The sequence below is a fragment of the Tursiops truncatus genome, chromosome 17 (assembly GCF_011762595.2).
Source record: "Tursiops truncatus isolate mTurTru1 chromosome 17, mTurTru1.mat.Y, whole genome shotgun sequence".
NCBI lineage: Eukaryota > Metazoa > Chordata > Mammalia > Artiodactyla > Delphinidae > Tursiops > Tursiops truncatus.
Window position 1 is genome coordinate 44,433,955 of NC_047050.1, and position 27,335 is coordinate 44,461,289.

The 27,335-nt window shown below is 42.5% G+C and overlaps 1 protein-coding gene across 4 annotated transcripts in view; it reads left to right on the plus strand.

Annotated features, from left to right (window-relative positions):
* GRHL2 (grainyhead like transcription factor 2) overlaps positions 1-27,335 on the plus strand; it is a 165,776-nt gene that overhangs the window by 77,699 nt on the left and 60,742 nt on the right. For all 4 annotated transcript variants that reach the window (XM_019925041.3, XM_033843184.2, XM_033843185.2 and 1 more), the window contains 2 exons: positions 1,697-1,808; positions 26,323-26,417. In XM_019925041.3, coding sequence (XP_019780600.3) covers positions 1,697-1,808; positions 26,323-26,417 — 207 coding nt within the window. The remainder of the gene's footprint in view (positions 1-1,696; positions 1,809-26,322; positions 26,418-27,335) is intronic.

Below are 27,335 nucleotides of genomic sequence, written 5' to 3' on the forward strand. Positions count from 1 at the left end.
AAATTTTATTTCCTTCTGTTGCATTTTGCCTAAAACCAAGAGCCTTCCTTCGCTTAAGGACTTCAGTCTAACAGCCTTGGAGAGTAGGATGGCCCTTCTCAGAATGGATCTTTCTTACTCCTAGGCTCTGTTAGAGCCAGCAGTGTGGAGAAATGAGGGATGCACTTGGAACCTCCTAGCGCTGATTTCTGAGAACAGCGTTGCATCCCATGTCGAAGCGTAGCCGTGGTAATAGCAGTTTCAAACGGCCTTTCTCCTTACCACTGGAAAAATACATTTCCATCCCAAGAATACGCCATTTTAGTCATGTGCTAGAAAAAATTACCTGAAATGTTCTTTTTATTTTGGAACAGACAGAAAAAAACACCAGGAGGCTGGGCAGTAAACTCTTAACGTATAAATGGAAAAGCCTGCGGAAGGGGGAGGGAGGATGGAGAGAGGCTGAGCCCAGAGCTCCACCAGCCCAGCCAGTGGATCCCTTTCTTGTCAGCTCTCTTCCATGCCTTTGAGGGTCTGCCGCTTGTGAATGCAAAGAGTATGGATGCATATTTCTAAACTAGCTTTTCTAACAAACACCTGCTTTCTTGTGTAACAGATGTTTACATACCACTGGGAATAAGCCAGATTTTAACCTGACAGTTCAGTCACAAACACATATTTGGTATCTCTTATTTGTCGGGCACCAGGGCCCCCGTGGTGAGTGACTCTGTCCCAGCCCTCATTGAGATAGGCATCGGTGGGAAGACATTGCCGTGGACTGAATCATTGTAAATAATTAGGTAGATGACTACAAGTCTGTGAAATGCTTCAAAGGAGAAGTTATTAAAGAATGGGAGTCATTGAAACACTCTTCTGGAATAGCAGAAAAATGTCTAAGAAGTAGTTTGCATATGGAATGAGGGGGGGAGTATATTCCTGGATACGGTATTCCTCATGCTGTAATTACAGGGGTTTTGCTTTTTGTTTTTTTGGTTTGTTTATTTTTGATACCTCCTCCATCTCATAAATGACAATGAATTAACATATATTTAGTTGAACGAGGCTGTAACTTAGAAGTGAAAGCAGTTTGGGATACTTATTTCTACAAGACATTATTAGTTTCTCATGCTCATTTTAAAAGTACATCCACATATTTTTATAAATCACATAGTTGACCTTGTAGCTTTTGGTCTCTGAAATATCTGTAGCTTAGATCTTCGTTCATCAATATGAGCTCATCTTTTAGTATTTCTCTCATTATTCCCACTAATCCAGCCAGAGGCACTTAATTAGGCCAGAAACAGATGTTTGCTCCTTTACAAAAGCACCAAATTCTATGTTTAAGGATATGAAATTTCAAAAATGTTCTTGTTTCCAGTACAAGAAAAAAATCTTTTTTGGTAGGCCCACTCAGCTCACACAGTAATAAATTTGCTGGTAAATTGGATAATCTGTTTGTTTATGATTCATGGTGAAAATGATGTAGCGTTCTTTTTCACTATGTGCTGTTCTCGTTTCCCATTCATTTTTTTCAAGTAGTCCCATTTTCAAACAAGACAAACCATACGCCTGGGCTTGTTGGGCTTTTCTAAAGCAAGAAAAACAAATTTACAGAAATGACAGCAACCCACCTCTGATAGAACTTCTAGAACTGGAGAGTGTGTGAAGCAGGAGGTGCTGAACAGAAAGTAAGCTCCGTGGTTCTCCCCCTCTGCAGAGCGTGGTAATGGTGGTCTTCAGTGAAGACAAAAACCGGGACGAGCAGCTGAAATACTGGAAGTACTGGCACTCTCGACAGCACACGGCCAAGCAGAGGGTCCTCGACATCGGTAAGTTGACCTTGACCTCCCGGCACGGTCTTTGGTAAACTGCCATGTTGTCATGATGCAAAGGAGAGCCCAGCCCAGAAATCACAGCTGGGACCCACATCACTCTCATGATGTGCCAGCCACTAGTCTGTGCACCTTTCCTATGTTTTAGTACATTTAGTACAAATCAGGCTGAGAAGTCAAAATCAGGCTAAGCTGAGAGCAAAACACTTTTCGTTCCATAAAAGTCAACTGTGTCTCCTATAATAATAGATTTAGCTTTGCAACGGCCGTGCCAGTTTCTAAAATATATTTCCATGCCCTCTTGTGTTTGAGCCTAATGATTGGCAGGCAGGCCAGAGGAACTGTTATCCCCCTGTGGCGCGAATAACCTCGGCTCATTTGGTTCTAGGGTACTTGCGAAGGTCACGTGACTAGATACAGCATCCTCGTTCTCTAATTCTCCATCCCATGTTCCTTCCATCCAAACACATGTCTAGTGCAAATGATCCTAGGTGATCAGACAAATGTAATGTTTGAGAGAGCTTTCCCGGCAGCAGAGAAGGAATGGACCTGCCAAGTGCATTTTCTGGAATCTGTACATTCCTACACATGATGTCTGTTCTTCAGAGACCTAGAGCCCTCTGGACAAGACTCAGAGTCCCGTCAGGAAAGCAGAGCCCACACCAGGTGGTTCCGTGGAGATAATTCATTGCCAGAGTTGGGAGGGCTGAAGGCACCGTGAGACAGTGCAGACAGGAGCAACAGCACGAGTCAGCTGCTCTTAGCTGGAGGGCCAGAGGATCGAAGGGAGAGGTGCTAGTGTTGTGAGAGCTGCCCAGCAGGAACAGGCACCAGCTGGAGCTGGGACCAGCTTTCCAAGAGCAGGCAGAACCTCAGAGGAGTCGCTGCCAGAGTCACCCCTCAGTGCCAAGAGGGCAGGGGGAGAGGGGCTGCCCTGGCTTCGCCCTGCCTCCCAGTCTCCCCCAGTGCTTCCCGGTGGCCACATTACCCTGAAGCAGAGGGCACGTGACCCTGGCACATGCACTTTGCAGGAATCAACCTCTGAGACACAGAGCAAAGCAGGGGAAGTCAGGGATTGCATCTCAAAGTACCTAGAAATTACTTAAAAACGCAGTAATACAGTAAGTCCCCTACCAACGAACGAGGTCCCTTCCAAGAGCACGTTTGCAAGTCCAATTTGTTCGTAAGTCCACCAAAGTTAGCCTAGGTACCCAACTAGCACAATTGGCTATATAGTACAGTACTGTAATAGGTTTATAATACTTTTCACACAAATAATACATAAAAGCGAACACAAAAAATGAAGAAAACATTTCTAATCTTACAGTACAGTACCTTGAGAAGTACAGTAGTACAGTACAATAGCTGGCCTACAGGGGCTGGCATCGAGTGAACAGGCAAGAAGAGTTACTGACTGGAGGAGGGAGAGGAGGTGGGAGACGGTAGAGCTGAAGGGTCCTCAGCAATAGGAGACGGAGGGCAAGCTGCAATGTCACTCACGCCTGACGCTGATGGCACAGGTTCTGCTTCCTTGCTGGATTCAATTCTATCTACCCTCTTGAAAAAACGATCCAGTGACACTGTACTACTGTACTCTGTACTGTACTGTACAGTAAAGTACACAAAAGCACCACCACTTGCAGAGGATGCACGCAGGTGACAATGTACACCAGACACATGAGCTAACTTACATGACTGGACACGTGAACACAGGTTCGAATCTTTGAAAGTTCACAACTTGTAGGCGGGGGACTTAATGTATATGTGTTTCTAAGTAATTTTAACAGTTTATCTACTTGCTGCTTCCATGAGACGTAAATCATTTCTCATTTATAGGCTTTATTTTCACATTTTGCAGACCAACAGCGTACAGCCCCAGTGAGGATAGGCCAAGCAAGGTTTCCACTGTGTTGGATACCAGAGGTGTTAATGAACCATTAAAAGGATGTTTACTTTGATTTCTTTCGCATTGTAACGAAGGATTTTTCAGACCTTCCATCTCACACTTGCTAGGGCCCCTTGACCAATGGCAGAGAAGTTAGTAACTAGGTGAGGGTTAGGGACTCACTGTAGAACATATTGAAACTAACTTGCTGTTTTTTCTTGCAAAACGGCTACACCACTCCTCCCCCTTCCCCCCTGCCACACATACACATCTGTAAACTCATCAAGCTTATTTATCTAATGAACTAGGAAGCCGAGGTCTAGAGAGGCTCACTGACCCACCTTTCCAAGTGACTTGTCCTCAGATAATTAGGGCAGGAATTAGTGCGAGAGCTGGGATAAAAACAGTCTTCCTCACCCAGGTCATACCCTGAACCCCCAAAACTGACTGACTAGGGCGAAGGATTTGGGGATACTTGCCATAACCTGCTTTGCAGCCAATCTGCACAGAGCAGAGGAACAATTTTATTTTATTTGAAAAGTTTAGCCTTATAATTATTGCCCAAGAAAATGAGAGGAGCAGTTAAATAGAAATATGGACCAGGTCCAAATAAGGCAAATAATAAAAGCATTTTCCTGGCATACCTATTGGTTTAAATTTCATGTCGTTACAAGGTTTACTTTTCTTAGACTAGAATGATCTCTCAGGTCTCATACGATTTCAGATCTTACCTCTTTTCTTTATCACCTCTTGCCTGCCTTTTCTCCCTCATGTAACCCTTTACACATGCGTGTGTGCACACATGTACACACACGATTCATCATTGAGATGTGTGACTCTTACCAAGTAGCTTCATGGCTACTTGGGCTACTTGCTCTGAATCTGAGGTGAAGACACTGAATCAACCCCTTAGCTTCAAATGGAAAATCAATTTGCAGACCACAGTCTCTACCCCTAATCTCAACCTGACAGGATTAGGAAATATGCAAAAAATCTCATCTAATTCATTCTTGTACTAGATTTAAAAAAAAAATCAAGCCCTTTGTTCCTCTGCCAGTGGGTGGTTAACACCATTTCCAATAGAATGGGGAAGCTGATGCTGCCACAGCACATATGTGTGTGTGTGGTAGCCGTCACCGGTAGTAACTGTGCAGGGCCGTGTAGAGAATGTTCGTGTGGCTGTACCTTGGCTGCTGACGGGGTAGGGAGGCCCAAGAGTGTGTATGCTATACCGTTGTCATTTGGGGTTGAGAACCTTCTAGTAGCCTGCAGAAGAAAAGGAAGGATCCAAAATTATGTAATGTGTTATCTTTCTTCACCTCCATGAACTGGAGGTTAAAGTCAGGGCTCCAAAGTTGCAGTTCCCACGCCTCCACCAGCCACTGTGGTCAGCAGGTTCAGCTGAGCCCTGCATGTAGTGAACTTGAAGCTCACGTTAGAGACTGAGATGAGGCCCCTTTTGCTAAAACAAGCATTCATAACCTTGGTCCTTGGGGTCTGTGGGTGTGGGCTACAGGGGAACCTCAAACTCCTCAAATTACGCGTAACACAATTTTGTGTGTATGGGTGTGCGCATCCTTTCCTCTCCTTTCCGGGGGTGCCTGGGACAAGCAGCCTGTCTCCAGCACGCGGCCTCCCTCCCTCCACTCCAGGAGAAGCCCGATGGAGCTCTTACCTCTCTTTGTGTAACATCCCCTCAGCACTCACACTCAAGGATTCTCCTGGCATCTCTTGCACCCTGAAATAATCATGCCTGGAGAACATTCTGCATCTTCCCTGACATAAGTCTGTCTCCCTTGGATAAGATTGTTGGCTGTTGTTTGTGGCTACTCTTCATCTCCCACATACTCTTGATGCTCTGAGTAGCCCCTGTGTGCTGGCTGCCTGGCGGGAGAGGACCCTCTGCGTCCCCGATGGAGCCCTGTCTGTGGATCCATGGAAAGGAGAGTGAGAGCCTGAGGGCCAGGGAAGGAGGCTGCCCCTCAGAGCACGTGGCGCCCCAGCTCCCAGCTTCCTGTGTGCTGAGTGGAGTTCCCGGTGAGGCCATCCCTGCCTCACACCAGTCACATCCCTCCTTGAGTGGATACTCCCATGATGCCCAGCTTGTTCCCTCACTTCTTGGAGGCTTTGCTGTTGTCCCTTATCAGAGAGACCTTCCCTATTACCTTACCCAAAGTCACCCCCTCATCACTCTCGAGCTCCCTTAATTTTAGTTTACTGCAGACTGCTTGTGATCACCTAACATGTTATTATGAATATATGTTTCTATTTCTTATTGTGTGCCCCCTCCTACTAGAATAAGCCCGTAAGAGCAGGCACTTGTCTGATTTGTTCTCTGCTCCGGCCCCAATGCTTAGCACAGAGCCCAAGTCATCGTGAGTGTTCAATAAATATTTCCTGAAGGAATGAATGAGTGAATGAATGAACAAATGTATGGATGAAACTCTTACTACAGTGACGGGAGGCAGGCTTTCGAAGGAGTGAACTGTGTCTTAATAAAAGCTCCCATGTGTCTGTTGCCTTCTTTGTACTGGGCTCTTTCTGTGCATCAGACATAAACATTTTGTCCTTCCTCCTGAAAACAACTTACTTTGTTGTTTAAAAACTGAGATGGTGAGGGGCTAAGAATTTTACCCAGGGTCAAATCCCTGGTAAGTGAAGATGGAAACCCAGGAATGCTGGAGTTTGCACCCCTTGTTTTATTTTTTATTATTCTGTGTCTTTACTCCACTGTCTATTGTCTTTGTATCCTGACCTGTAGATAGTTCTTGGCCCCCATCAGGCCATGCAGAGTGACTGCACACATTCATGAATTGACCTTGCATTGAGGTCCTTCTTCTCTCCTCTACGCCTTTCTCTCCAGACATTGAGAACATCTTGCACTCTGGGTGGTAGGACTCTTGGCCGCTACTAGTTCTGATGTTTCTGAAACCCAGTTCGGAGACGTGGTTCTTGTACATTAGGCCATAAACTATGTTGGTGGGGAAGGAAACATTAGCAATTAGCTCTTCCTGGATATAAGTACAACAAACCAACCCCAGCCCAAGTGCCTTCTGCTGCTTGGCAAAGCACACAAGCAGAGTTCTCCAAGTTTCACAAGTTCTTTCTTGTGAGCTCATCGGATAACAGAATTATTCCAGGTCATAAATACGTTTACATTCTGCAGCCCAGAGATTGTCCCTGTGCCAATTGTACCTACTGTACGGAATCGCCGCTTTGATGATATCTGTCGTTTGCTCCTCTCTGAGGGTGAAAGCCCCTGAGGGGGCATGGAGTTAGTGCCGGTCCCATCTTAGTTACCACCAGCTTGCAGAAAGGCAGAGTGATTCCACATTCGCTCAGCAAATGGACCCTTTGTTAGGAACAGGCAATTCAGAGATACATAAATAGGGTGGAGCCCCCTCCTCGAACCGCTCAAGTCTGGAGGCAAGAAGACGACCAGCTAAGATACCACGCATGAGGGGCACATGGGAAGAGCACTCCCCTGAGATGTTTCTAAGACCCCTCGGAAAAGATAACAAGAGTGGCTGAGCTCGAAAAGGTGGCGGAGAGTGCTGTGAGCCAGGGAAGCAGCCCACGCGGAGGTGCAGGAATCCAGACAGAAAAACCAGAGTGAGATTGGCGCATAATTTTATAAAATCTGGTAAAACTGTTGGGAAAGATGGGAGGGGTGGAAACTCTCGTGCGTGCTGGTGGGAATGTCATCGATTCAACTTACACAGGGAGTGGGGAGAAGGAGGGAAGTCCTGAGTAAACTGGGTTGAGAAAATGAAATTGAAGGCTGTGGTGGCTGTGGAGGCGCTTGCTTTTTTAAGGGGAATCTTAGAGCACCAGGGATATGAAGTACAGATGGAATTTGGGTCTCAGGCTCTAAGAGGAGCCCCATTTAAAGCTGTTTCCATGAGGTACGGGCTGAAGCTCCAGGTCTACCGTGGAGGCTGAACGAGCCCAGCTGGGTGTTTAAGGGTCCAAGGCCCAGAAGGTTCCAGGTATTAGAGGGCCATTGACAAATACCACATGTGTCCTGGTGGTAACGCCCAGAGCTGCAGGTGGCATGTTGGGGAAATGCTACCTCTCAGACCGTGGGGTGGGTCTTTGCAGAGGAACATCACCACACCAGATGCTGAGGGGAATTAAGCTCAGGGTTTCTCGTCCTCTGCTGCTTTGACATTAGCTTGGCTCCAGAGTCTTGGTTTGCAGTTTTGTTGGGGAGCTATTGAAAAGTGTGTGTTTATACTCTTTTATATTGAGGTGTAACATGCATACTTTGTATTTTGCTAATTCAGTTTTTCTACTGTTGAACAGAATGGGCTTTAGAGATCCAGGAATACATAAGTGAGGGTTCATAAAAGTTGTCACTCACCCAGGTGGGTGTGTTGCCTTCACTTTTCAGTCTTCGCAGAACTCTGACAAGGAGGAGACTGGGAATAAATAAAGGCAAAAGGAATATGGTGATGAGGCGGTATTTCTCTTCAATGAGTTGCAGTATTTGATTTTGGAGGCTTTGGATAAACACTGAGGATTTTTAGCAGGACTGTCATGCAGTGATATCTGTATTTCAGAGAGGTAGTTCTGGGCCAGCATGGGGGTGGGATTGAAGTGAGGGAGAGACGGTTATGGCTGGGAAAGGAGAGATGCAAAGTTAACCCAGGAATGAGAGATGAATTCTAGAACTGGTGGACTCTCCAGGACTGACTGGCTCTGGGAATAAAGGAGAAGATAAAAATCACAGAAGAAAAGCTCAGCTTTGTTAGCGAGGCGAGGCGAGGCGGGTGTCCCGCCCTGAGGCAGGGGGTCGGGCGGGGCAGCGTGGCCAGCTGCGGGGGAGTGGAGGCCGGCCAGTGCTGAGTCCAGCCAGGGACACGATCACACACATGGAGCAGGCTGGGAGTTACCCGGGACTTATTTGCATGGTGGAGGGATCCAGTTTTGCACGATGTAAGCCATTTTAAAAACATTTGAAATGAACCACAAATCACGAAATGAACCAGACTGCATACCAAGTCTACTCAAACCATGAATAATTCCAAAACCACTTTCCTGGGAAGGGATATTTTTCTCTTTGTTTCCTTTCAAACAGGGAAGGAAAATTATAAGACGTTCAACAACTAATATTGATTTATAAAATGAAAAATCAGAAGCTACAGCAGATATATTGAAACTCATTCAAATATAATTTCTCTACTGAACAGAATTACTTTCTTGCTTTACAATGCAGATGTTTCAAAATAATGAACATCACAGTTTTTGCACTTTCAGAACGGGTGGTGTAGATTGTCATGTAATGAGACTTATTCCACAAGCATGTCCGAATAAGGATCATTACGTTATAGTCACATCCAATGTGACCAGTATTGACATAATTTTGTAGTTAATTGTGAAACTAACCATTTGCTCTTTATTCAATCTGTCTTTAATTTTGGTTCCCAGTAAGTAATCTTTCCCTGTACCAGGTTGTATTAGTTATATTGTTAATATTAATCCCATACTTTTCCATGGTAATTAGTAGGCAATTATAGTACATCTTGGGTTATTAGCGTGTGATTATAGGATTTTCGTCTGTGCCCTAATGCAAATCTATCTCTTTAGTTTTAAATCGTGTTGTTAATAGCAATCTTATATTAAGATAAAGCTTTCAGGAACACTTAAGTTCCAATGAAATCAAAATATTTCTTCACGTTTAGTTCTAAATTGTTTTCTTTGAGAGTCAAAGAGAAGCCTTTCAGAAGACTTTCGAATACAGAACTTCATTGACACTGGGACTTATTCAGCTTGGCTGTCTGTCCAGGCCTGGGAGCTCTCTTCTGTCTGAAATCCTACTCCACTTTCAAATAGGAATTGCGAATAAAGTTGTCACACCTTTCCTTCCTTCGTTCCTTCATTTCTTCCTCCCTCCCTCCCTCCCTCCCTCTCTCTCTCTCTCTCTCTCTCTCTCTCTCTCCTTTCTTTCTTTCCTCCCTCCCTCCTTCCTCCCTTCCTCCCTTCCTTCCTTCCTTTTTGCTTTGAGCTTTCTAGAGGAGGCTGGCTTTGGATGTGCCCTACAAGTGTGCTTTCTTGCAGTTTTTATAGTCAAACCTGGGTTGGGCTACTCAGAGCTGTGCAGAAAAGTGGGAGGGTAGAGACTGGTGGGTTGGGCGAGGCAGCTGCTGCCTTTCAAGAGGTCAGGTAGCCAAGTAGTCAGAGTGAATCTGTGGCTCACATAGGCCTGGGAGACAAGTGTGCCCTGCCGCTCTCTCCCTTTCCTCTGGGTTTCCCACTCCGCCACTGAGTTGTGTTCTGTGGAGAGCCCTCCTCCCCCAGAACTGTACAAACTTGCTCTCTCCTGCAGTCGGGAAAGTGTGGGACTTCCCTCCTTTCAAAATAACTCAAGTAAATGGAATTTTGATTTTTGATGTTTCCTAGATTCTTTCCACACTTCTGAATAGATATGAAAAGGAAATTTGATTCAAAATAAAACACCACCTCTTGAGAGCCCTCAACTTAAAAAAAAAAGCAAAGAAACAACAAAAACCAACCAGGGCTGCCTGGAGAGTCAAGGCAGTGAGTCAGAGCTAAACTAGAGGAGCAGCCTTGAGCCTGCCCCCTGCACAGGAGGGAACAGGCTGGGGTATGGGCCAGGCTCCGCCCGACCCGCTGCTCACGTGGCATCGTGGTTTGGCTGTTGCCACAGGTACAGGCAGTGTAGGGCGCCTCTGTTTTATAGAGAAGTACCGTAGCCACAGCTCCTGGAAAACTTTTTTCATCTTCTACTTTGGTTATACAATATTTACGTGACAAAAATGGTAGGCTATTAATGTTATATATTTAACAGATTACAAACGGCAAATATTTTTTTAAGTTTAATCTTAGTTCAGGCGGAACAAATTAGTTTTCAATGAAAATTGAGCCACTGTGGGTTTTTATTTATTGCATGCATGTCTGTGTATGAGTCCTAGAAGCTCCTTCTGTTGGGGACAGACACCTCTGGGGAGAATCATTTCCTCCTTGGCATGTGTGCCTAGGGTGATCTGGGGCTCCCTCAGCCTTCCCCCAGGGAATGGACCAGGACAGGGGCAGAGTTGAGACCGCCCACACTTACAGGCCCTGATCCTGGCAGACTCCCTTGCAAAACACTATTGCTGGGTCTTCCTCTTTCCTTCCAATCCATGTTTCTTAAAAGAGGAGTCAATGCCTACCCCCCATCCTAAACTACTACTCATGTCTGAAAACAGCATAACCTGCCTTTTATTAAAATTTCTTCATGCCAAATCTACAGGTATATTTTCACCCCTCACTAGTTTTCCTAGTTACTTCTAACCTCTCCTTTATTCCTTCTCTAGGGCTCTTCTCCTTTACCTGGCTGACATCTCGCCCCTAAGACCTTTTCCCCCGACCCCACTTAGGTGAGATCTTCCTCATCTTTCAGGCATAGTCAGCTGCTTCCTCCACGCGTTTTAGTTTATGTCTAGACAATAACACGTCTGCTGTGTTTCTCTTGGTTTATCAGTTTACATTCTGTCCATTCCACTAGATGCCAGGCTTCTTGAGGGGAGAGAAGATTTTTTTTTTTAACTTTTGTATAACCAGCACCTGGTATAGAGCCTGGCACAGAAAAGATGCTCAACCAGTGCTGACTAGTTGATGAACAAACTTCCATGTATGGTTCTGTGTATGTGGGTAATACCACGGTAAGCAGGCATGTGTCTTGTAAACAGGGAAATCAGGGTGCGGTCGGGCTGTGTCCTCTTCCATGATGAAAGGATCAATTTTGGTAGTATTTTTCTGGATGCCAGCTAAATGTGCATTTGGTACTTTAATTTCTCATATTTTATATATTATTGTGTTATGCTGTAGACTTTTTGATGAAACTTGGTTAACAACTCCAAGACTTCATTGCTAACATAGAAATATAATACCTACGCTAATAAACCGAGGGGAAATTTCTCCTTTTTAACTTAACTAGAAATTCTTGTTTTTCCCTGAAGCAAACAAATAGAAAGTTGTTTTAAAGCACACTTTCCCAAGAAAAGATAGCTAGATTTGGAAATTAAAAATGATACTTAATGTGGTCTTTCATTTGGGTTCATTTTTCTTCACCGCTTCCAGGAGTGGTGTTTGTCTGGCTCTAGGCATTATTGTTTAATAAACCTTTTCTGGAAAAGTTCTTCCCTACTGCTGGCAATTTGAAGCCCTGAGTGGTTAACCAGAAGGAATGTTACGCAGAGGATTAAAGCAGGGAAGCACCCACCGAATGGATGCTGTGAGAATCTGTTTTAACGAAAGGTGAAAGCTGTCCCATAAAGAGATACTGGTTTAGGTTATGAGGTCTCAGAATTAACGTGTGCACGCGCGCGCGTGCGCGCACACACACACATATACACAGAGATAACTAAAACCTCTTAATAGACCCACCATGCTTAATAACATAAAATGCTTTAATTTCCTGGGTTGCATCTTTTTCTTTTTCACGTTTACCGGGTACCACCACATTGTCTGCCCCTACTTGGTGGGCCGTTTTCTATATCTTTACTGATGTAATAAGACCATGTGTTCATCTCAAACATGTAATCTATGCTTTTTATTTGAGTTTATGTTTTTTGCTTGGGGCCTAATTATTTTCTTTCTTTAGAGATGCATTTAATGACACCTCAGATAACCTGATAGTCTCACATTTTTTCATATTATTTGGTTGGCTTAAAAATTAAAAAAAAAAACAAACAAAAAACCCCTGGCAATACAGTCTGATAGTTTCATGAGACTCATCTATTTACTGAACAAAACTATAGAGCTGGTCTTTTCAGCTGTCCTCCCGTGATGGCTGGAAGCCTCTCTCTCACTCTGCCTTTCAGCAGGAACAAATGTATGTCTTCGTTGCCTCTGCAGTACCCGCAAGTGTGGAATTAGGCAAATCTAAAGGTTTTTTTCCCTGTTTACAAAATCTAAAACTTGCCAAGAGAAAGTTTTTCCCCAAATTTAATTAAGCTCTTTGAGGCTGGAGAAGCCAAAATAAGGATCCAATCTTAAGAAAACTCTTTGAACTGGCTCCAGGAACGCAGAGCTGCTACTAAGTGTTTCTTCTCTTGAAAAGGCAAGTATTGAAAAAACCGAGAGCCAAATAAATGAGCATCTCATCATTGTTGAGAGATGCTGTGAGGCCAGCCCTGTATTATCTCCATTTCACAGATTGGGAAGCCAGCTTTTCTAAGGTGGCTGCTGATTCTGCTGTGCTCACACCTACAATCCCCAGATGCTGTGGTTCAGCATCACCAAAGAAAATAGTAAGAGCGGGAATTGCTTCCCTCCTTTGAGGGACACATTTACCTTCTTGAAGAAATATATTTAAGAGAATTGGAATTTCAATTTTGAAATAACATCTAAATCCTCTAATAATTGTTGGAAAATAAGTAAACAGGAATAGCAACATGAGTAATTCAAATAGCAGTTAATGCAAAAATCCCTCATAGAACAAACACCTCCCAACCCTATCGTCTACATAACAAACTTCCCTTCCTTTATCTGTGGACCAATTTGGTAAGTGATTGGGCAGCCACGGGCTATCGGGGAGGTTGAAAATGGAGGTTAATTTTAATGGATCTTGAGCCACTGAAGGAATTGGGTTTATAATTCCCAATTTATCAAAAGGTAATCCATCTGAGGATTTATACTTCTTGTAGCGTGTCTGTGTCCTGCACCACCAATTACCAAAAAGTTATTTCTTTTGTTTGAATCTATTCAGTCTGCAACTCAAAAGGACAATTATAGGAGCTGGAAAATTATTTCTGATCTTGAGGGCTACTAGACACTAGAATGAGTCTTTGAGAGAGACCGTGGAATGTCTTATGACACAACAGCAATTCTCAAGACTCTTGCTAATAATAAAGTATCATCATTTGAGAAAGAGTTCAATTTTCTTTTATAAATTAGAGTTGGTTTAACTGGGAAGTGTTACAGTTTCTGGAAATAACTGGGGTGGGGAAAGTTTGGGGACTTGTGCTGGAGGGAGGGAGCCCTGTTTGTAGGTCTGAGATGATTTGGGCTGATTAACTTCTAATCCTATGTGCCTATAACATCTTGTCCCCTTCCTCACCCTAAGACTGTTAGCATATTAAGTAATGAAAGGAAGAATGGAAAACTGGAATAAAACATGAGTAGTTCATGCAGTGTACAAGAATAAATGACTTACTGAAGCACCACCCATGTCTTCATTCAGTAAATTGTCAGAATATGTCAGGCACTTTTGTGTTGTTCACAAATTTAAGAGACGAATAGTTTGAAAAGACGAAATAGGTAAATTGAAGTTAAATCTCACTGAATATTTTAAGCTCATCCAAGTTGAATTAAATTCAGAGCTAGAGGCCATGGTGTGTGTATAGGCACATATGCATGTGTGTACATGTGTCCACACACAGACTATGACCTACTTTCCATTTGAAATCAACTTTATGGGTCAAGATCAGCATTCTTCTTTCCCCCCTTTTCCATTATGGTGTATTACAGGATACTGAATATAGTTTCCTGTGCTATACAGTAGGACATTGTTGTTTATCCATTCTATGTGTATTAGTTTGCATCTGCTAGTCCCAAACTCCCAATCCATCTCTCCCCCAATCCCCTGCCCCCTTGACAACCACAAGTCTGTCCTCTATGTCTGTGAGTCTGTTTCTGTTTTGTAGATAAGTTCATTTGTGTCATAGTTTAGATTCCACATATGTGATATCATATGGTATTTGTCATTCTCTTTCTGACTTACTTCACTTAGTAGGATAATCTCTAGATCCATCCATGTAGCTGCAAATGGCATTATTTCATTCTTTCTTATAGCTGAGTAGTATTCCATTGTGTGTGTGTGTGTGTGTGTATCTCACATCTTCCTTATCCATTCATCTGTTGATGGACATTTAGGTTGTTTCCATGTCTTGGCTATTGTAAATAGTGATGCAATGAACATAAGGGTGCATGTGTCTTTTCGAGTTATAGTTTTGTCCGGATACGTGCCCAGGAGTGGGATTGGTGGATCATATGGCCCTTTTCTCCACACCCTCTCCAACATTTGTTATTTGTAGACTTTTTAATGATGACCATTCAGGCTGGTGCGAGGTGGTACCTCATTGTAGTTTTGATTTGCATTTCTTTAATAATTAGCGATGTCGAGCAGCTTTTCATGTACCTACTGGCCATCTGTGTATCTTCTTTGGAGAAACATCTGTTTAGGTCTTCAAGACCAGCATTTAAACAATGAAGTCAAATAGAGTAAAATTACTAGCATGTCTGAATGCAGTCATGGGTCACAATGTAAAACGCTTTTCTTCCTCTAAGTTTATGGTCAGTGCAATTGAAAGCTACCTCATGGGCCTATGTAATTCCTTCTCAAGAAATAGAAGGGTGAGTCAAACACAAAGAAAATATTAGGTTTGGCCTACTGGGAAAATTCCAAGAAAGAGTTCATCTTAAATGATGTGTGGAGAGTAAATATCAATAATATTATTAATAGCTCCAGCTTTAATAGTGCCAAAGAGTCGTTCTATGCCAGTCACATTCTGTGAGTCACAACTTATGTTTTCATAATGTCAGCCCCCTTTGTGCTGGATTATGTATGGAAAGGTGCTCGTTGGAAACGTTATATATCACAGAGAGCGAAAGGCTCTGCTTTGTACGTAGACAGAACTTCTTAGGCTTCAATCCCAGCTTGGCCCTTTCAAAACTAAGTGACGGCTGGGGAGGAGAGGTACTTGACACGTTGGCCTGTTATACCAAGTAGGAATCATAAAAAAAGCTACTGATCAGAATTGCCTGAGGTTGTGTTTGTGAAGTATGTGTATTTAGCACACACTAAGCTCTCAGAAACTGGTGGCTGTTCCTACTACTTGCTCAGGGCCCAGGACCCAGTGATGGAAATACATTTAGTGCCTCTAAAAATCAGCTCGAGTGTCAACACACTTAAGGAAACCCAGGTTACCGCTGGCTTGGTAAAAGTATCATAAAGGAAATCGTGGGCTCATTAGTGTTCTCGTGAGTCATTCAGATTTTAAGAAGCTGCTTCTTTGATTTTGAAAACAGAAAAAAAAAAAATCTCAGAACCTACTTGGACTAAGGTTTATTTATTTTACCTATTTCAAGTCAGGGCGAATACTCCTAGAATGACCCTCAACTGGTTCCTGAATTTGAGCTGATCCCATGTGGCCACTGCAGACAGAGAAAAGCAGATGTTTGAGGACAGAAGGGATGGGGGAAAGTGGGGAGCAAGGTTGTTTCTGTCACTGACCACAGGACTAGCAGGGTCTGTTCCCTTAGACATCGCCTCTGTTTTGTGGCTGAGGAAATACAGGTGCAGAGAGGTTCAGTAACTTTTCACTGGACGTCTTAGGGCTTGTGAGAGGAGGATAGAAATTAAATTCAGGTCTGGGAGTCTCCCCCACCAGTGTCCTTTCTCTCTGTGCTTTGGGCACCACTCTATAAATGGACTCCTTGTAGCATCCTGACCCCAAATACGTGAACTACCCCAAGTTCTTGGCTTTTCAAGATAGGCATCTTCTTGGGCTGTGGCGTATTGCGCACTGAATTGGCAGTAGCGCCCTGAGCCATTTTCAGCATTCAGCTTCATTATAACACTAGTCCAGGCAGAATCTACACCTTTCAAAAGAGAAGCAGTTTTTACTTTAATTACAGCACTTCTTTTTATCTCCAACAATACATACAAAAAATAATTGAAAGGGGTATTTATAATTTACCAAGCACCTGAAGCTTAATTAAGGTGAAGGAATTAATAGTTCCTTTGACCGCATTCCGGAATCACACTTACACATACAATCAGTCTGAAGAAAACTCAATCTACAAGAGTCTGAATTTAAAGACCTTTTAACAGACCACTGATTCCATGCAAAAAAATTTTAAAAGATAACAAAGGATTCACCGTCCTGCTTTCCATCACAATTAAAATAGAATTGAATCCCGTAATTTCAGCATAGAATATAACTTGCCAAAAACATGCAGAAAGTATTGCACATCCACGTGTGCCTAGCAGCCCTTTGCTGAAACACTGTCAAGTTTATCATCTTTGCCCCGACATCCCTTGCTTTCTCAGAAGGGCTAGTTTGTGAGCTCCATCTTCCTGGGGTCTGCAGGACACACCCCTGACTTTGCCCTCCTTTGTCAAGGCATTTGCAGTGGTCCAAAAATGTCCAGTCTCTCCACATCATCAAACTTACATTCCCCAGCACTTCTCTACCAGTTAGTTGCCACGTAGGCTATGCTATGATTTTTCTCTGTAAGATATTACTATCTGGTGGCCATTTAGTGTTTAATTTGCAAGATAAATATAGGCAGTGGTTAAAAGTATGGCCTTTGGCATTAAACAGACCTAGATTCAAATCACAGGTTGGTCTGTTACCAGCCACGTTATTTTTCACGAGCAGCTTAACTTCCCTGTAGGAGGATGCTGATACCTACCTCCCAGAGCGGTGGTGAGGATTAGATGAGATACGTCGGTGGAAGGCTTGGCACTCAGTAAGCTCTCAGTCTGTGGCAGTTACTACTGTCCCAGGAGCATTTGCGTCTTCATGTCAGGAGATGACAGTGTCTGTTCCTAAAGGAAAGTGAGTTCTAGGATGGGATTCCAGGCAAGAGAATAGCAAATGTTTTGGAGCAGGTGGTACCCACGTCTCACCACGTAGGTAACTGCCTGGTCCTCCGGTATGTGGTGTTGATGTCCACCCAAGAGGGGAGACCTTTGAGGAAGCAGAACAATCTGTCTCATGGACGTCATGGGTAGTTGATGTAGGACATCAAGGCATATCTACCGCTTTCTAAGACTATATGTGGGATAAATCAAATGCACACCAAGGATTCAGTCATTTCAATTTGCCGTAGATCCATGCTACCCAGGATGGTCTCCAGAGCAGCAGCAACAGCCCTGCCTGGGCGCTGATTAGAAAGGCAGATTCTTTGCCACATCCCAGACCTGCTGAATCCAAATCTCTGGGAGTGGGCTCGGGCATCTGCATTTTACCAAAGCCCTCCAGTGATTCTGATGCACCCCAGCATTTGATTATCCCTGTTACAGAACATCCACACAAGCCCATAAACTACGAGAATCCAGACACTATCAGTCTCCGTCTTTGGAGGTCATCCTAACAGGCCCTAGAGAATCTCTACGGCTGTGCATTCCCATATGCCTCACTCTGACATGCCAAGGACACAGCCTGAGAACAGACCCTGGAAAGTTTGACTCTATCACCGGCAACATGACATTAACAGTGAGATCAACTTCACTCTTATTTCATTAGACGAACTCTCATTGCTTCTTCCCAGGGATGCGTTGTTTTTGATGGTTTTAGCTGGTTGTGTACTTTAGGGTTATTCCTTTGTGTGAATGACTAAGATTACTAAGAACTACCTTCGTAACTCAGATTCCGTTGACATACATTTTTTAGAAACTTGTTTTAGCCAATTGTAGTTTTGTGCCATCATGTCACTTTTTGGAAACATCTAAGCCATATTTCTGTTTATATCCCCGTGCTCACCAAGTAGATGCTAGTATTCTACAGATATTTACAAACCAGTGTACAAAACCTGTGGTTTTTGTGTTGCCTCGTCATTTTTTTAAAGAAATGAGGGTCCATTCGAAATGTAATATGAAGCGTTTTATTGGGCTTCACTTTATGGTGTTTAACAGATACTGCTTTTTAAAAAATTGGATGCTTGGGGCAACCCTACATGGAGCAAGTCTATTGGCATCATTTTCCCAACAGCATTTTCTCACTGCACGTCTCTGTGTCTCATTTTGGTAATTTTCTCAATGTTTCAAACTTTTTTATTATTACTGAATTTGTTATGGTAATCTGTGATTAGTGATCTTTGATGTTATTATTGTAATTGTTTTGGGACACCACAAACCGCACCCATACAAGATGACAAACTTAATTGATAAATGTATGTGTTCTGACTGCTGCACCGACAGGCCATTCCCCCATCTCTCTCTGTCTCCTCGGGCCTCGCTGTTCCCTGAGACACAATATTGAAATTAGGCCAATTAATAACCCTACAGTGACCTCTAAGTGTTCAAGTGAAAGGACAAGTCTCACATCTCTCCCTTTAAATCAACAGCTAGGCGTGATTAAGCTCAGTGAGGAAAGCATGTCAAAAGCCAAGACAGGCCAGCAGCTAGGCCTCTTGCTCCAAACAGTAAGGCAAGTTGCGAATGCAAAGGAAAAGTTCTTGAAGGAAACTAAAAGTGCTACTCCAGGGAACACACGAATGATAAGAAGGCAAAACAGTCTTATTGCTGACATGGAGAAAGTTGTACTGGTCTGGATAGAAGATCAAACCAGCCACAAGATTCCCATAAACCAAAGCCTAATCCAGAGCAAGGTCCTAACTCTCCTGCATTCTGTGAAGGCTGAGAGAGGTGTGAAAGCTAGAGAATAAGAGTTGGAAGCTAGCCGAGCTTGGTGTATGAGGTTTAAGGAAAGATGCCGTCTCCGTAACATAAAAGTGCAAGGTGAAGCAGCAAGTGCTGATGTAGAAGCTGCAGCAAGTTACTCAAAAGATCTAGCTGAGATCATTAATAAAGGGGACTACACTTAACAACAGATTTTCAGTGTAGACGAAACAGCCTTATATCGGAAGAAGATGCCATCTAGGACTTGCATAGCTAGAGAGGAGAAGTCAATGCCTGGCTTCAAAGCTTCATAGGACAGGCCGACTCTCTTGTTAGGGGCTAATGCAGCTGGTGCCTTGAAGTTGAAGCCAATGCTCGTCTACCATTGTGAAAATCCTAGGTTTCTTAAGAAATATGCTAAATCTACTCTGACTGTGCTCTATAAGTGGAGCAACAAAGCCTGGATGACAGCACATGTGTTTACTGAATATTTTAAGCCCACTGTTGAGACCTACTGCTCAGAAAAAAAGATTCCTTTCAAAATATTACTATTGCCCATTGACAATGCACCTGGTCACCCAAGAGCTCTGATGGAGAGGTACTATGAGATTACTGTTGTTTTCATGCCTGCTAACACACGTCCATTCTGCAGCCCATGGACCGAAGAGTAATTTCAACTTTCAAGTTTTATTATCTAAGAAATACATTTTGTAAGGCTATAGCTGCCATAGATGGTGATTCTTTTGATGGATCTGGGCAAGGTAAATTGAAAACCTTCTGGAGAGGATTCACCATCTAGATACCATTAAGAACGTTTGTGGTTCATGGAAAGAGGTCAAAATATCAACATTAACAGGGGTTTGGAAGAAGTTGATTCCAACCTTCATAGACGACTTTGAGGGGTTCAAGATTCAGTGGAGGAAGTAACTGCAGATGTGGTGGTGGAAATAACAACAGAACTAGAGTTAGCGACTCAGTCTGAAGATGTGACTGAATTGCTGCAACCTGATGATAAAACTTTCATGTATGCGGAGTTGCTTCTTATGGTTGAGCAAAGGAAAAAACTTAGTTGATAAAGCAGCGGCAGGGTGTGAGAGGTTTGACTCCAGTTTTGGAAGAAGTCCTGTTGTGGGTAAAATGCTATCAAACAGCATTGCATGCTACAGAGAAATCATTCTTGAAAAGAAGAGTCAATCAATTCGGCAAACTTCATTGTTGTCGTGTTTTAAGAAATTCCCACAGCCACCCCAGCCTTCAGTAACCGCCACCCTGATCAGTCAGCAGCCGTCAACATCCAGGCAGGACCCTCCACCTGCAAAAAGATTATGACTCACTGAAGGCCCAGATGATGGTTAGCATTTATAGCAATAACGTATTTTTAAATTAAGGTTTGTACATTGTTTTTTAGACATAATGCTATTGCATACTTAATAGCCTACAGTACAGACTAAACATAACTCTTATATGCACTAGGAAACCAAAACATTTGTGTGACTCACTTTATTTCAATATTGGCATTATTGGAATGAAACCCACTATATGTTGGAGGCATGCCTGTATGTTCACGATTAAATGCTTTAAAATTCTTTTAAAGTAGGGTGATTACTTTTTAGCTACGGTGGCTCTCATACAAGAATAAGCCATACACTCAAATCACATGACTTCCAATCATAGGAGGGAATCTCAGATGCAGGGGTTGATGGTAACTCTCAAAAATTGTATGTTCATATTCTAAGTCGCAGCACCTGTAAACATGACCTTATTTGGGAGAAAGGCCTTTGCAGATGTAATGAGTTAAGCATCTCAAGATGAGATCATCCTGGCTTAGGGTGGGCCCTAAATCCAATGACAAGTCCTTAGAAGAGAAGAAAAAGGGGGAAGAAACACAGAGACACACAAGAGTACATCACGTGCAGGCAGAGGCAGAGATTAGAGTGATATGTCTGCAAGTCCAGGGATGTCAAGCATTGCCAGCCACCAGCAGAAGCTAGGAGAGGCATGGAACCTCCGAAAGGAACCAATACTGCCAACACCTTGATTTGGAACATCTGGCTTCAGAACAATGAGAGAATAAATTTCTGTGGTTTTAAACTTCCAGGTTTGTGGTATTTGTTATGGCAGCTCTAGGAAACTAAGCTCGTTACACCAGCTCATTACAATACCTTTTTTTTTTTTTGGCTGCGTTGGGTCTTCGTTGCTGCGCACAGGCTTTCTTTAGTTGTGGTGAGCGGGGGCTACTCTTCGTTGAAGTGCATAGGCTTCTCATTGCGGTGGCTTCTCGTTGCGGAGCACTGGCTCTAGGCATATGGGCTTCAGTAGTTGCAGCATGCGGGCTCAGTAGTTGCGGCACGCAGACCCTAAAGCACACGGGCTTCAGTAGTTGCGGCGTGTGGGCTCAGTAGTTGCAGCGCACGGGCTCTAGGGTGAGTGGGCTTCAGTAGTTGTTGTGCTCGAGCTCAGTAGTTGTGGCTCGTGGGCTCTAGAGCACAGGCTCACTAGTTGCGGTGCACGGGCTTAGTTGCTGCGCAGCATGTGGGATCTTCCTGGACCAGGGCTCAAACCCGTGTCCCCTGCATTGGCAGGTGGATTCTTACCACTGCACCACTGGGGAAGTCCTACAATACCTTTTACTGGTTGTAGCTATCAGCATTTACAAAATTTGGGTTTGAGAAACTTTCTTGAGGAAATAAATTCAGGAAGAGTTAACAACAGGTTGTGGAGGTTTTATTCCTACACCAAGGGTCATGAACCCTTAAGCAAACAACAGTTATCAAAGGACATTAAGACAGTTTTCAGAAACAGGAGACACGTCTATTAGCATTTTGTTTATTGGACTAAAATGCATGTGGACAAAGCAATATCAATGTGTGTAAGTCGTGTACAAAACTTTGACAGTCACCACATGATAGCAGAGCTGTTTCACCATCTATAGGTGAGTGGCTTAGAGACTAAAAACAAGGGGGTAGAGAAGAACAGATATGTCTTTTATAAGGTTAGAGAGGAGTGTGTGACATTAGTCTCTTAGTTATATTTTTGTTTAGACTGCTCATGGGTCCATTATTCATTCATTTACTCAACAAATTTATGGAATGCATCTTATCTGGATAATGTTAAACACTGAGAAAGTAGCAGTATTTAAGTTCCTTGCCTTTACATAGCATGTATAGCTAATGGGAAATGGCAGTGTTAAATAAATAAACAAATAAATAAAACATTGATATGTAGTATGAAGGAAATAAGCAAGGTAACGTAGCCACCCAATAAAAAGTAGCCTGACCAGTCTTGTTTTTTTTGTTTTTGGCATAAAAAGCATATTAAACATAATATGTTTTTCATTTATTTATTTGTCTAATTATTTGTATTCTGTCTACTTCTGAACTGTAAGTGCTGTTAGATCAGGGACCTAGTCTTATTTTCTGCTGTTTCCTAAGCGTGAGGATGCTGCCCAGTATATAGGGAACACACAGTAAATATTTGTTCAATACCTTAGTTGATTAAGTGAACATGATAGAGAGAAACTGACAGGGACCCTGTGCAAGACCCAGAAAGCATTTATTTGTGTTTGTATTGCATTTGTTTTTAAAATTCTTTACTTTTCTAAGCTAACATATTTTTTTAGGGGAGGAATTTTTCAGGTAGAGAAGGTGTGGAAAAATAAAAACTTAAAAAGATCTAGGTTAGGCGTTTGACCAAACCGTTCTGATTTCTCTTTACTGCTAGATATGGCATTTGCTTTCTAAATTTATGATTGATTTATGATTTTAAAAATGCTTATTAAAAATTGCAAAACAAAATTGTAAGACTATCTTTTAAAACAAATAGCTATGAAGAATCAGGGAACTCAGTTCCTTTAAGTTCAGTGATCTGTTTTCTTTTCAAAATTTTAAGAAACTGGCTGGCCTGCTGAAAGCACAGTTTTGCATTTAAAATCATCTGAAATATAGTCATAAAGCCTTTCTTTAAACTTGTAGGATATAAAATCGTTTTCCTTTGCTTTCTGTTTTATCGCTTAGCTTTAAGTATTTACTTTAAATCGATTAGAAAATTTGAATTCCCTAAGAGAAAAATGAGCAAAAGACAGAACAATAAACTGTTACAATAAATGAATAAATTTTAAAAACAAAGAGAAAGAATATAAAGAAACACAAAGAGCCAGAAAGCAAATAGAAGACTGTTCTATTCTTTAGCAATCAAGGAATTGCAAATAAAATAATGTTAGCATGCTTTGCATACCAACTTGGAAAGAGACAGTTTGAGGAAACAGGAAGTCACGCACTGTTACTGTGAATATAAACTGTTTTAACCTTTCTAGGAGCAATCTGACAAAGTGAATTAGAAGCCTCAAAAATATATTTGCCTTTGACCTATTAATTTCACTTCTGAGAATATATGTTAATGAAATAAGGAAGTATATATGACTATTTTGCCATAAAGATAATTAGATGAAGCGCTATTTAAGGTAGCAAAGTAGTATACATCATTTAAGGGTCCAATAGGAGCAAAATAAAGTTATAGCATTTTATTTCAACCCAAGATAATAGTATTTGGACATTAAAACTATTTTCCATAATTTTATTTAGTGACATGGAAAGATGCTGAAGATGTATTAAAGGGAAAAGAAGCAAATTAAAAAATAATTGTTACAGTGTTGTGTAAAAATATTTACCTATTTTCGAGAAAGGGAGACAGAGACTGAGATAGGAAAAATGAAGTCTACACAGATGTGTTTGTAGTGGGTGAGTAGATTGTGCCTGCTTTTAAATATTTTTCTTATTTGTTCATGGTAAACGACTTTCCTGTGGTGAACACACAAGCTTCTATGTTAAAGTGTGTGCGCTTTATTTAAAATGTAAAGATCGATAGTTTTGCTTTAAAGTTTCCCTGAGGAAACCAATAAAATTATAGACAAAGGGCATGAATAGGCAGTTTGTATAAGGAGACACCTCGTTGGCTATCCTGGATGTGAAGAGATGCTTGAACTCATAGGTGATAGAAGAAATGCAACATACCACTTTGTACCCACTGGATTGGCCACAAAAGTAGAAATTTGGTGAGAAAGAGGGGAAATAGAATTCTGGTCAGAGTATAGATTGACATGACCCATTATAGGAAGTGAGTCTGAGGGCCATTCTGGAGAGCACATCTCAGTAGGTTTTTCTGAATTTAACCAGCAATCCAGGTCCCAGTAATAAGGAGTTATTTTAAAAACACAAAATCAAACTGACTTTGTTTTATTATGGATTATTATGAACTTATTATTTATTTATTATTATTATTGGCCATGCCACGCGGCTTACACGATCTTGGTTCCTCAACCAGGGATCCACCGGGGCCCGAGCAGTGAAAGTGCTGAGTCCCAACCACTGGACCGCCAGGGAATTCCCCTAAACTTATTGATATTATTACTATGGACTTTGTTTTATTATTATTTGTGTTATGGATAGAAAAATCAAATAGGAGTCCTGCTTCTCCCAGCCTAATTCACACGAACAAAATGAGTTGTATTAGTAAGAGAAGGTAATTAAAATCTTGGTAAAGGATCACATGAATTTAGATTTTGTGATAAATGAGGAGGAAATGATCTAAAAATGATCAGATATGTGAGTTTTAGGAAAGCAGACTTCAAAATCTTACAGCATTAACATAGAGAACTTGCTGAAGCCTCAAGAAGCCACCAGCCCTGGAGTGATAGGGCCACCTAGAACACAGGTTGAGGAAATGCCCATTTGGCCAGAAGCATGTCAAATTTTGTAGACAATGAACACTTTATACTGGAAGTCCATCATAATAACTCATCCTAACTCAGAAACATATTCAAAAAGATTTTATAAACAAAAAGACCTCCAATATCATTAGTATTGAACCTTCCTCTGGCCCCCATTGTGGGGCTGGAGTGTGATGACACAGAAGTGTGCAGGGTCTAATTGTAAAGCATATGATGGGTCATGGTGTAAGTTTTAGCCTTAAAAAATTAATAAAAGCACATGATTAGAGTTTTCATTTTAGAAAAATAATTATGAAAGTTTAGAAAGAAAGAACATATGTGATTAGGTGATCAAGTTATGAGTGAACCAGACCTCAAAGAAAAGCAGATGGGCCTTACCGTCATGCCAGCCAAGCAGGACATGGCCAATGTTTACTTAGTACACAAGGGATGGAGTGGAGGTAGGATGTCATATCCAAGGAGGCCAAGAGTAGGGGAAAAATCTAGATGGTAAGCATAAGCTAAAAACCTCAGGAAGTAGTGAGGATTAAGCTACTAGGAACGTCGTGTCTAGACCTGAAGACCAACTAAGGCAGTGACAGTGGAGACAGAGGAATATCACAGTGTTGTCTGTGGTACCAGAGAGCTGGAGACCACTGAAGGGTCCATCTCTGGGGAGAGGGGATAAGTAAATTGTAGTTGGTGGTCACCACTAACGTCTGAAAAGGCCCATAGCGAGGGCTGCCAGATAAAATACAGGGTGCCCAGTTAAATTTGAATTTCTATTAAACAACAAATACTTTAGAGTATGACCCAAATATTTGCTAAATCTGGCAACCCTAGTCACAGTACGGCACAATTTGTGAAAATGAAAACTATGTACACAGGCAAATCAACCCAACTTATTTCATAAGGATACAGAGCAAACATGTTGATAGCTGTTGTGTTTGGGGGTGGGGGATAGAGAGAATAAAAAGGAATACATAAATATTACATAAATAAAGAAATAAGAGAGGGCCTTGAGGGGACAGGTGGTGGTAATGAGCTGAGTACAATTGACTCAATTCTCTGTACCTGAATCCAAAAAGAAGTAAAAAATAAGTTTTTCTGCACTCTTGGATTTCTTCACGGAAGCCCCGGAGACCCTGCCCGGCTGATAAAGAGAATATTCTGTCCTATGAAACGATCCCTATGGAATACTCTGGCACTGCCGGCCAAATTCAGTGGCAGAAAAGTGAGTAGGAGAGGGACTAGGTAGGTGGTTCCTCTGGAACCTGGTCAGGAGGAAGAAATTTATAAAGCGAGTTAAAAAGGAAACTAATGAACAAATCAGTTAGGAACATTGCTTCACCTAGGTTTACTCTTGTAATAGAGGAACACGCTTACATTCTTATAGAGTAAATATTAGTAAAAGATTATCAGCAAGCACAAATCCTGAACTGTAGCCATGGAGACAGACAGAAGAATAGGCCAAGTTGCCATTTCCCCACTGGAAAAATGATAATTCAATACATGTCGCCCAGTAACGCTGATTCTTTTACTACCTTTTTCTTTTTTCATGTCACAGCTGATTACAAGGAGAGCTTTAATACGATTGGCAACATTGAAGAGATTGCGTATAACGCTGTCTCCTTCACCTGGGACGTGAATGAAGAAGCTAAGGTGAGTGTGAAGGTAGCACTGATTCATTGGTCGCACCTGTTAAATACCGTGTCCTTTCTCTGCAGAGGATTCTTTTACAAGAGCCTCTGAGTAGGGAAAGATCTGTTAACTTGAGCCAGAAAAAAGGGAAATGAACCTATGATCTTTCTCTTGAGTCACACACATTCAATTACGCGCAGCTAAATTGCCTTTTGTGGAGCAAGGAGAAAGGGGGTGTACCTATTCCCCTGTGGCCTCCCGCTGAACGGGCCAGGCCCCTTGTCCCTCCCAGATCTTCCAGGCCCCCAAGCTCCATTTTAGCACTTGGGGCTGACAGGACTGGGCCAGAAAAATCTTTTCTACCTGCACTGCAGTTTCCCCAAACACCTCTCCAACTGCTGCCTTCTTCAGAGGCAGGAAGGTGCTCAGAGCGACTGTCTGCACAGGTAAGCAGCTGGGCAAGCCTCCCGACCCCCGGCCCCTGTGAGGCTTCATCTGGTCAAGGGAGGGTGCAGGAAGCAGGGCTGCAGGGCTCTGAACTTGACTCCCTGAGGAAGAGCCACCACCGTGACCTTGAGCCATTTCTTTCCTGTTAACCTCAAGCTTAAGCTTTTCTTATTTCTGTCTGGTGCCAGCATGGTTAAGAAGGGCAACAGTAGAATCTCTGGCCAGGTGCATCCTGAGGCCAGATGTCCACCGTTGCATGGATTCGGGTAAAAAAGTGAGACTTGGTGATACTCAGATTTGCTTTCCAACCATGAGTCTCTGAGTTTATGAAAACTGAACTTTGCTGCTGTGCCCACTCTTCTTCCTGTGTTCTGTACCTTCTGATTCTCGATCCTTATTTTGCACCAAAGGGAAGGTTCCAGGTGAACCCTAAGCTTGTTTTCTGCTTCGGTTATGTACCCTCTAGGAGGGCGTTAGAAGACTTTGTCTTGG